The 11832-nt window shown below is 45.5% G+C and overlaps 1 protein-coding gene across 4 annotated transcripts in view; it reads left to right on the forward strand.

Annotated features, from left to right (window-relative positions):
- Nucleotides 1-406: 406 nt before the first annotated feature.
- The window catches only part of SASH1 (SAM and SH3 domain containing 1), a 567590-nt gene continuing 556164 nt past the window's right edge, over nt 407-11832 (forward strand). For 2 of the 4 annotated variants that reach the window (XM_087775785.1, XM_087775788.1), the window contains exons 1-2: nt 748-881; nt 1037-2134. In XM_087775785.1, coding sequence (XP_087631911.1) covers nt 1673-2134 — 462 coding nt within the window. In that variant the 5' untranslated portion in view covers nt 748-881; nt 1037-1672. Of the gene's footprint in view, nt 566-747; nt 882-1036; nt 2135-11832 lie in introns of those variants that run through there. The other 2 variants (XM_087775787.1, XM_087775786.1) reach the window with 2 other exon arrangements.

Below are 11832 nucleotides of genomic sequence, written 5' to 3' on the forward strand. Positions count from 1 at the left end.
CCGGCGGCGGGTGGGAGAGCGGGGCCAGCGCCTCCCGCCTTTCCTCACCGCTTCCCGGAGACGCGGGGGGACGGTCGCCCCCGCCGAAAGTCCCGCTCCCCACGCCCCGCCGAAGGGTCGCCCTTCGGCCGCGAAGGTGCTCGGTGCCCCCGCGGGGGAGCCGCCGCCGCCGCCGTCGGTCCCGCCGTCCCAAGGGCGCTGGGGGCAGCTCCCCGGGCCGTGCCCCCTCGGCGCCGTGCCTCTCCCTTGCCGGGGGGAACGGGGACGGGCAAGCCCGCCGGAGAGCTTGCGGAGCGGGGGCGGCCCCCCGCCGCTGCCCGGCCGGGCTGCCCTGTCCCGGCCGGCCGCACGCCGGCTCCCCGCGCCCCCGGCGGGTCGGGCAGGGGGCGGCCGGCGGCAGAGACGGGGGGCTGGCAGCGGGGAAAGTTGACAGGGCCTTGGGCAGAGCCGGGGCAGGGGGCTGGCAGCGGGGCGACGGGCGCGGAGGAGGAGCGGCGAGAAGCCGCAGCGGAGCACCGGGAGGAGCCGGAGGAAATCTGCTGGCGGCGCGTCAGGCGCCCGAGGGGTAGGGGAGGAAGGAGGACCCGGGAGGGGAGCCCCGCTGCGGGGTACCGCTGGCAGGGAGGGGAACGCACCGCCACCAGCCGGGGGAGCGGGGGCAGCGCCAGTGACCTGCCGCAGATCCGCTCGGCCGCCGCCGGCGGAGGATGCGGGGAGCGCCGGCTGCCCGCACGGCCCCGCCGCCGCCTCCCGAGGGCGGCTGCGGGCAGCGGCGGGAGCGGCGGCAGGGACGGGGAGAGCGGGGAAAGTTGTGAGCGCCGGGCGCGGGGCTGCGTGCCCCGGAGGGGCAGGAGGGCACCGCCGCCATCAGCGCGGAGAAAGTGGGGTTGGAAAGCAGCTTCTGGGCTCGCTGCCGGCGAAGGGCATTTAACCATCATCCCAGGGATGAAGGGGAACTGGGAAAGTAACTCGGAAAAGTGAGTGGGATTCTTATTTATTTATTTTCCTTCCTTCTTTTTTCCTCCTAATCCGAAAGGACCCGTTTAAAAGGAAAGCAGAAGCCGCCGGGTGCACCCGCTGCCGGGAGAGATACGGGAGAGGAGGGCACTGCACACCGGCACCCCTGCCTCTGCTGGGCGAGGGTGCGGGATCCTGCGCTCGGTTCTCCCCCAGCACGGTCGTGTAGCAAAGCAGCTACACATAGTAAACAGATTCATCATGCGACGGAGCGCAGGAAGGTGAGACAGAAACAGAAACTAACACCGAAAGGAAGAAGGGGAAAAAAAGACAGCGACTGCGAATTACTTCCAGAGAAAGTGGGTGGATGTTGTGCGGCAGCGACTTGGGATTTTAGGGGATGCACCCTTACATTTTGCTTCTCTCTAGTCCGAGCCTCCCTGCTCCGGTGGCAGAAAGCGGCTGTTCTTGGTGGCAGGAGAACAGGAGGAGGAATAAACAGGAGGGGTTCGTTCAGCGGTGCTTGCGATGCCCTACTGATCAGCTTTAAGGATTTTTTTTTTTTCCTGGTGGATGTTGATTTCTTGACCTTGATTTTGAGACCTTGTAGTTGCATCGCAGTTTTTGGTTTGTGTTTTTATTTCCTTTGGCGAGCAGTGGAAAGGGGGAGGCTGGCTTCGGTCCCGAAAGTTGCAATCATTATTTTGGAGCCAGCATGTGCACCAACATAGTCTACGAGTGGCTGAAGACCCTGCAGCTCCCCCAGTACGCGGAGTCCTTCGTCGATAATGGCTATGACGACCTGGAGGTTTGCAAGCAGATCGGGGACCCGGACCTGGATGCCATCGGCGTTGCCGTGCCCCACCACCGGCGCCGGATCCACGAAGCCGTGCGGCGGCTGAAGGAGGCGGACGAGGCGGCGGCGGGGCTCTACTTCACCCTGGAGCCGCAGCCGCCGCCGCCGCCCCCCGCCGCCGGCCGCTGCCCCCGGCGGCCGCTGGGGCCGGAGGAGGCCCGGCGGGGAGCGGCCCCCCGGCAGCGGCCCGGCGGGCGGCGGGGGGCGGCCGGTGGCGGCGGGGGGCTGGCTGCCTACCCCCGGCTGAAGCTGAAGATCATGATCCGGGACAAGCTCATCCGCGACGGCATCAACCTGAGTAAACCCCCCTACTCCAACAAGGTAAGAGGGTCCCCGCCGGCCGCTGCCCCCAGGAGGGAGCGTGGTCCCGGGGGCGGTGGTGGCAGCTGGAGGAGTCCTGCCACGGGCAGAGGTTGGGTGACCTGCAGCTGGAGAGGAGGGGGTCCGGCAGGGCCTGGTCCCACCTCTGCCGTGCACCAGTGCTGAGCGTCTCGGCTGTGCCTGCGGCATTTTCGGAGGGAAGCATGGTCAGGACTTGGCGCCAGCCAGGTGTGAAGAGGAGTGGGGCCAACGCGGGTCAGATCCACCAACGTTTGTTGGCCTGATGTGGACTTACAGGGTGGTGCAGTATTGCGCTGTGTTTCGGTTTAACCTCTATTTTTTTTTTTTTTTTTCATTAACCAGTTCTTTTAGTCCAGTCTAGTTTGGGGCATGAAGGCAGAAATTGACAGGACAGTCTTAATGGTTTGGCGTTTTGTTTGTTTCTTTTTCTTTTCTGTGACACTTTTCCATTGTGTTGGAAAGCGATGGCTTCTCTCATCTTTTGTTAAAGGTCATATTTTAGTGTCAGTTTCTGTTGGCGAAATGGCTCATGAACCAAGTGGTAATGTGACTGGAGGAACAACTCCTGCTGCTGCCTGGATTTATTTACTGGAGGATGGTAGTGACTGGTGAATGTCAAAACTATTCATCAGCCGCTCCAGCACAGGTTGGTCTATATGCAGGACACACGGTCTGCTGAAAGGCCAGAAAAGCGCAGGTCTCGGAAGAGTACATTCCAGTTTGATGAAACCCCAATATTTACCTAATTCTTGTCTTTTGAAAAGGTTAAAATGTAAGACTGATGTGGTTTGGAAGATAGAAATTGTTTTGTCTGAAGTTTTCTGTAGGTTTCCTGCTGAAAACATCGCATGCAGAATAAATAAAACTATAGAATTAAATGGATAATACCATGGAGGAGAAAAGGATTTGTGAAAGAAAATAAAGTATTACAATGCATGGTTGCTTCAGAGTTCAGAATGAAGTGCTTCAAAGTTGTTTGATGACCCAAGTTGCCTGTATTTTTTTAATGATTTGAAGTCTGATTTTTCAGAACGACTGAGCAGTTGCAGTTGACCTTCAACTTGTGGGTACTTTTTACCTCTGAAAAGCTCATGAAGGTATGGAAGCAAGGTGACCAGGAAGTCTGCAGGTCTCGGGTTACAGAAATGTGAGGAATTACAATTGAGAATGAATTATCTGCTCTAGAGGACCTGGATGTGAGGATAATGAGTAAAATTCAACTTGGATAATGATTTGGAGGTGCAGATAATAAGACCGATAGGACAATAAGTTTCAGGACTGTAATTTTTTAATGGCTTGGTGATAGAGGGCCACTAGTCACTTCTCAAGTACGGCACAGTTGACTGGTTTGAAGTATTTATGTGTTCTCTTTTCCTGAAACATCTGGCTGATGACATTGTCAGAGACAGTGTATCAAATCTGATAGGACAGTAGCCAAATCTAACAAAACATCCATGAACATCTAGTCTAAGTACAGCATCTTCCGAAAGTTACTGTATCATTTCAGAGATATTTTTTTCCCTCCCTTTGAAGTGATACATCATTGGACTGACACCCTTCTGAAATTACCATTACATGTCTTATATAAAAGAACTTCTATGAAAGTTCTCGCTTATCAGTGCAGCTGCAGCACGTTACCCACCTCGATAGCTACGTTTCACTTCTGCTTTTGACTTTGTGTGTGCCTATGTTCATAGTCACCAATTCCGTCTTACCAAGTGGATCCTCTACCTTCTCTCTTCTACACCTCCTCCTTAGGAACTGTAAAATTTCTAAGATGCCAGCATATGACATCAAGGAAATTCAAATCTTTGGCATTGATTTCTTCTTTAGCTCACCTTATTTTAATTTGATGAGTCCGATAATAGTGTGGATTAACTGTCAGGGCAAGCTCATCTTACACAGAAAGCATCATTCAGCTTTAATTGGTTTAAATCTAAATGCCAGATTTTGAAATAGAAAGAGGAACCAAGCTTACTGTCTTAGTTTTATTTCAGCCTGTGGTGTCAATGTATTTATTTTGGATGATAAATGCATATAACATCATTTTTTTACTGTAATAGAAAAACTTTCTCCATCTCCTCAGTGTGAATCACTTCACATCATAGCATGTTGTAAGAAACCATAAAGCTGGCAAGATTTGAGTGTGTGTTGCTCAACATGTTATTCTGAATGCCACCCACTGTAGTAATCCATCTCCAAAACGGCTTAAAGGGAATAGCAAAAGATCACATCACTGTACATTATTCATTGGATGTTGTTTAGAGCAAGAAAAATTAAATACTGTATTCTTTCATTTGGGAAAGAGCCATATTATAACAGTGTCTTTTTTTTTTTTTTTTTTTTTTTTTTAAAAAAGCACCAACAAAACTTTAGAAAATTGTGGCTATAGTTTAAGCAACCTGTATTATACTTTTTATATAGAATATGCAGTGTACAGACTTCTGCATGTCAAAAGGAACTGGATGTATTCTCTGTTGTGGACAGGATTAAAGAATCAGTTTGAGGTTTGTGTCAAGTTTTTTTTCTACGTTTATCACACATCCATCTACAGATGGTCACGTGGATATTCTGGAGCAGGGCACTAGACACCAACCTATTGGACACCTGTTTGCATTTTTGGTGGTGCTGAGCTGCTGACTGGCCTTCCACTTCCCTCCATGGCTTACGTGGAGAATGCCATCATCTTTTCCTCTTAATATCTATGAATGGAATGTAGTATCTATGAATGGAGGAGCATGCTTGTGTGTCTGTGTATGTATGTATGTATACATATATGTATATGCATTTTACTTGTTTCCTGAAGAATACTTCATGTGTTCAGTTATGTACTTCTCAGACAATTTTGGAGTTTTACTTGAAAATGTCCCTGGGAACTGGAAGTGCTGCTCCTCTGCCTTCTTTATAACCTTTTGCTAGCTGCCTGAGCTGTAGACATGGCAAAAGATCAAAAATTAGTATTGGATGTGGATGTGGAGATGTTAAAAGCATCCTTTTGCTGTCCTTCCAGTGTTGTTGCTGTATTTTCAGATGAAGAGTGAAATAACAGAGTGGGAGGGATACCCATTGGCATGGTAATTTTTAGTTTAACTTAGTTTGATTACAGTCAGAAGAAGTGACTAACAACTACTTAGCAGAGCTTAATATAAATCTCTTAAAGATGTTCACACTTTGAATTGAAGCCATGTGTGTGGGTGACTTCAGACATGGAGAATTATCACAAGCCATCTTGATTATTTCCATGGAGAATTAGAGCAAGGTCTCACCTCCTCAAATTGCATCTTATATATTTTTCAGGTATAAACCAGGGAATAGAACTGTAACTGAGGAGAACTCTACGGAAGTCAGTTTTTGTTCCATGTTGGTAATGCTCCTTCATACTGAAAGCCTTCTGTTTTAGTTTCACACCTGCTCTTGCTGGCTGATAGCCTTAGAAGTCTCATATATCTAAGAAACATCTTGTGGAGGTGATGGGCTCGCATGCCGTTCAGACAAGAACCTGTGGTACTGCTCTGAGTCAAGTGAAACATTTGTCTCATCTCAAAACATCTGTCTGCTTTTAAAAAATTCTCCTCGATGGTTGTAATTCTGTCCTTGATTAGGAAAGTAATTATGCCCAGTGTAGGAGTAGTATTAATATTCTTTTGCCATGTAGAAATTTTGGGGGATAGGTCTGATGGCAGAAGGAAACCAAAATGAGCAGCCCCCCTGGGTTTCAGCGAAGATGAATGAAGGAAAGCGTAGCACTGACCTGAACCAGCCGGATCAGAGGAATTGGAGCCTTTACCTCCGTACGGAGACACTTGCATTGGTGGGCTTGTTGCAAAATGGATTATGTCCATGCTGGGTTTGAGCAGGAGTAATGTCACTAAATGTCACTGTGGTAGGGAAAGCAGAGAAGCACCAATTTTGTCAATATAAAGACAAGTAGGGTACATGTGGAACATGCCAAGAGAAATTAAGTATTCTATATATCTTGAATATAGATTAAGTGACATTTAATAGTTTACTGGAATTTCATTACTACTTCTAATTGAAATAAATGGCCTGACCTGTTTCTTGAGGAACTTTATTCAATTTTTCATCTGCGGAGAATTGCAAATACATTAAAAATCACTGAAAACATACATGCATTAAAAGCTCCCACACCAATTAAGATGATTTGCTTAGCCTCAGTAAAGTTATACTCATGTAGTTTTCAGTATTTATTAGAGAGAATAAAGCTGTAGTGTGACATATATATGTGTACATGACCTCATTGTCACTCACTGTGCTGTTCACGATTATCAGCGTGCTTGGAAAGCAAACACTAAAAATTCAGCTGCATTTGAGGTCATAATCTCAAGAGTTCAAGCAGATGTAGAAAAGTAAGAAGTCAGATCCAAGTGAGTATCTGCTTAAACACCCAACCACATTTTTTTAAGTTCTGTGCTGATGATATAGCACAGATTTGTGGTTCTGATTAAATCTTTGTTTAATCCTCACCACTACAAAATGAGGAATATTTCACATAAGTTAAATGTTAAGAGGTGAAGATGCCAGCAATACTGCTTTGAAATAGACTGGTTCAAGCCGAGTCTGGGGCTGGATGATGTAGTCAGCATTTAAGGTATCTACAGAAGTTAATTCAGTGAATTAAAAATATTGTTCTTTGAAAAAATGGCAATATTCACCCATACTAGAATTAAACATCAACCTTTTTCTAAAGACCTAGCTGCTTTGGAATAACTGCATCAACTCTGATTAGCAGAGCGTTCTCAAATATGCCTTGGGGAAAGCTGCCTATTGACAAAAGTACTAGTGCATTAAGTAGTAACAATATTTTCATGGCAATAAATTAGCAAAGCTACAGGCAATGTTCAGGAAGTGAAAAGGTATTTTATAGAAGAAACCACTGAATTTGCCTTTGACTTCATAACTCTGTTTTCTTTTAAAGAAAATATAGCACCTCGTGTAGTGGGCAGTTTTTTCAAAGTCCTGGTTTATTAAACTCAAAGAAAACAAACTGGAAAAGATCTTCTTCCAGTCAGACGATTAATGCACAATGTTGCAGAATATGAATAATACAGTACTGTGCCGTATTTGCATTTGAATTGTTCCTGAATATTTTAAAATGTATTCAGTCTGCTCTGGAAATGCTGAATGTAAATCTTCCTGGGTTTCATTACCTCTCAGTTTTGAGGGGAGGAAGATCCCATTAGGGTATATTAAAGGTGGAGTCCTGAGAGAGGACAGTAGCAACTCCACAGCCTTCTCGCTCCCGTTGTACGATCACGCTCAGTTCCCCAGTGTATTTTCTCAGCTCTGGGCGTGGTGAGGGCTGGCAGAGGAGAAGGGGAGCGTGTGGCTCCCAGCTCCGAGGAACTGCGTGGGGCTGAGCAGCCTGCCACTGCGAGCAGCAGCAGCTGCCCTGTAAAGGGAATCCTTCCTTTGTCCTCCAAATGGCTCAAAGTTTGAAGGAAAAGAAGGAAAAGCTGAACTTACAGGTCCCTGGCAAAAGAGAAATGCCTGCCCTCTTGTTGTTCCCTGAAGGCTTTTTCTTCCCCCAAAGGACATGATTCAGTCAGACCTCTGTGGTGCAAAGCTGAACTGAATTTTCTCACATAATGTGGGGTTTTGGATGTGTGCTGCACATCAATAGGGACACCACCAGTGGTGTGGCAAAAGTCTAACTACCAGTTTCACTCCCGCACACTGATATACCTGTCTTGTTTTAAATAAGTTTGGTGATCATAAGTCTTTCTGAGGAGAAAACACATTTTAAGGAAAATATTTCTGTTGATACCCCCACCCCCAGAGCTTCTGTCTCCGCCATATGTAGGATGCTGAAGCCCATACTGCTACACAACCATGTGTGAGGAATACCAAAGAAGCCAAGATAATTTCTCACCAACGCAGTAATCTTGTGAACCATGTTTCTAGTTTTGTTTATGACCAATATCCCTATCATCTCACATATACCATAATATACAGGCAGCTGTGTCCCTGATTTCAGATGTGAAATTGAAGGATTTGCCTAAAGTCATGACAAGTTTTAGACAGATGCAGCATTGGGACCCACTACTGCAGTGTCATTGTCCATTGCCTTAAGACTAAACTTCCTTATGTGTAAGTAGTAGAAAAGTGATCAAGGAATAACCAGTAACTTGCCTATATGGCAATTAGTTATGCCTGTTAATTTTGCCTGTTAGTTATACCCTGTGTGCATATGCCATTATGAAGAATCCCTATCCACTAAGGTATATCAATCCATATGTATAATCTGAAACATACTAACAGCTCTTACAGAATTTTTGAAAAGTGCAGCAGAGGGGTTTGAAGTGAAAGGAATATTGTTATTGCGAATTAGGAATGAATTTATTATATCACTTACAGGAGCTCACTTACAGGTTTGAGACTCTTCCAAAGCAGGAGAGGACGGAACGAGTTAAGACTAGACTGGTAGGTTCAACTTTTAAATTTCTTGCTTTGTCAGTTTGAATGAGCCCCTTTGCTTGGCGTTTGACAAAGCTATCTGGTTCAATCTCTTTGTCTAGGCTAATATGACATCTCATATTGATGTGCTTATCTTGACAAATGTGGTGGCTTGTACACGCTGCAGGAATTGTCGTTTATTAAAAGAGCACGACAGCGCTATGTTTAGCACTGCCGCGTTATTTTGGGACCGGCTGTGCAGCAGGAAGGGGAGAATTGGGTGAACCTTCCCTGACACTGGCAGTCTGCGAGCCGGGCTGGCCCAAAACCATCTCCAGAGACTCATCCAGCCTCTTCGGTTTGTTCCTTGCAGATAGTAAAAAACTTTTCTTACTGCAAAACAAAAGAGAAGTGGTGTGTCACGTGAAACACAAGTAGAAGGGCCTTCAAATAGTATCTTGTCCTGGTTCTCACAAAGTCAGCAGGATGTGAATGACAGTGATGCATGCCTCTCACGGGAGCCTTGCTCCTCCGGTTGGTCTCATTCCCAGTGAAGTCAGTGGGGGTTTTGCCAGTGATTTCATTTGATGCTGGGTTTGGCGTAAAGCGTTCGAATTTAAATCAGCTAACAAGCACACCCTTACTGTCTGTAATTGTTGTGGTGGGTGAGAACAGGATGACATGAGATGAGAACGATAAATACAGCAGTAGCATGCAAGAAAAAGAAATCAGAACTTTTCAGAGCTTTAAATATCACCACTAGCAGCTTGAACAGCAGCAAGGCAGACTTATGAACATAGATCTTACAGGTTTGTGCTAGAATAAATATTTGGTAAATATTCTCTGAAATCTACACTAATGTATATTGGCTGGAATCAAGTACATGTAGTTGTTTACAGCTGTCCTCTCAGTAACTTCAAATCAGGGAGAAATGGCAATAATATATAGCAAATAAAACTTACAACCAGGTACAAACGTATATCTTCCACAAATTCTTTTTTCCCAAGAAGAATTGCATTGGTTTTGAGGATCCATACCCCGAAGCAGGGATGTGGTGTTATCACTGCATGTGATGTCAGTGGGAACTTTATGGGGAAAATAAGTGCGGTTCTGATGGCTATGCCTCAGAAACCACACGGTAAATTTGGTGCGGTTAAGAAAAGAGTTAAAAAGCTGGAAAAAAAACATTGCCTTTCAGTCAGAGACTAAGAAAAGCTTGTACTGTTTTTTTCCCAGAATTAGTTTAAGTGGCCGCTTGGCCATGCTCTCACATGCACGGAAGGAAATATTTTTATTAGCAGAAAAAGGCATTGGGAACTTCAGTGGCTGAGAGCTGGAGCTAGGCTATTCACGCTGTGAAGAAGGCCAAAAGCCAGTATAAACCAAAAACTTAATAATTCAATATTCCATAGAGGAAAAAAAACCCTCAAAACCCAAAACTAGGAGTGGGCACCAGTTCTGCATCAGTGCCCTTGGTCTGTGGATAGAGATGTTTGCTCGGAGTGACTCTTCTGCACTAGCAAGCTCCTGTCCCTTGGGCTCCACATCTCCCAGCTCTGCTGCCCCAGAGCCCTCTGTGTACCCCAGAGCTACCCATTCCCTGACTTCTCCTAAATCATCTCCCCTAAGTCTGCCTCAAGGCATGCTACTTCTTCCCTAAAAGCAATCTGTTTCCCATCTAACAATGTACATCTTTTGCCCTAGGTCTCCCTAACCTTTTTCTCCCCAATCTACATTGACTCAACAAAGCTGAGGAGTGTTAACCATGATCTGTTTGGGTAGAAAGACAGAACTGATGCAGCGATACCTTTTTGTACAGCTTGAGACAATGCTGTGTCTTTCTCACTTCATCCCATCCCATCCCAAGCCCTGTATGAGTTTCATTCAGTCTCCCTCTCCTGCTGCCCTGGAGTCCCAGGCTGTAATTTGGATCCTTCTCTCTCCTCCCCCACCCTCTGTTGAGAAGAAAGGCTTTCTCTCCCACCCAGGAGAGTGGGGCCATCACTTCTCTCTCCTTCACCCTCAGTGCCCCCAGCTGCCTTCCCACTGACCAATGCAGGTGGCTGAGCCCAAGTTGTTGTCTCATAGAGCCAAAGCTCTAGACTTCGATCTTAAAAATTTTGATCTTAAAACTGCCACAAGCTGCAGTAACCCAAAGTCCCTCCAGCCCCAGTTCTGTGGCAGAAAGAAGGGAGAGATCTAGGAAAAGCAGGATGTATTATAGCTTTCGAACTTAAGTATGGGACTGACTTGGTCTTTTTGAAGCAAGACTGAATGTATTGTTAAAAAAAATAAGCTGTAACCTCATCAAAAGTTATGAGTTCAATGCAAAAATTGTGAAAGATTTTTTTGGCTTAAGTTTTTAGTGCTAATCATGTGATCATAATTGCTTCTTATTGCAGGATCTCTGCATTCTTGTCCAATTGTTTAGTGATTGCCAAAATGTTTCTCTTCAAATTTTGTTTAAAACTGTTCTACTAGTAACTGCTTGTGTCGTACTGCATTGAGAATTTTTATAGAAATGCATCTATGATCTTTTGTATACATCGTAGTTAAGGTTTCCCCCTAAATATCCACCTATTAGTTTAGCAGAAGTTTTTCCATAGCTAGGGAATGAGAAGTACCAGAATAAAGAATCATCAAGAATTGAATTTGCACTTGAGGAGGTCTGTTACAGATCTTCATGTGCTAGTTCCTAGGCTAAAAATCTCAACCTAAAGATGAGAATGAGTGACTATTTCAGCCTCTGAGTCTACATTCTCTCTCATATCAGACCAAACATCACAAGGAAATCTCATTTTAAAACACTATCCTGAAGAAACTCAAGGGTTAATAAAGAAAACTGTGGAAAGGTTAAGGTGTTAACATTCAAAAAAGGGGAAAAACAGAAAATAAGGAAATGTGACTGAAACTGTACCAAGAGATCTGGAAAAAAAGTCATTTTGATTTCACCTGCTTTGTTATTTTCATGTGAAGAAAATTTATTGGCCTTTTGCTATGATAACTTCTAAAGAAGATTTTGCCAAGAGAGTATTTCAGAGGGAGGATTTTCACATACACTTGGTATTTACACAGTGGTAAAAATAATGCTCCATAGCTTGTGGAGCAAGATGGAGCAAGAGGAAGTTTGACAGGAATACCACTAGCTGGTTTCTGTCCAGGTTTAAAAATTACATGCAGTAAGAACATACTTTGTGCAGCCAGTGACTAGAAGTAATAAAATGTGTGTTTGTCATTGCCAATAATGCCAAAACCACACAAAA

The sequence above is a fragment of the Nipponia nippon genome, unplaced genomic scaffold (assembly GCF_047370975.1).
Source record: "Nipponia nippon isolate SJK-2023a ecotype South Korea unplaced genomic scaffold, ASM4737097v1 scaffold_4, whole genome shotgun sequence".
NCBI classification, from domain to species: domain Eukaryota; kingdom Metazoa; phylum Chordata; class Aves; order Pelecaniformes; family Threskiornithidae; genus Nipponia; species Nipponia nippon.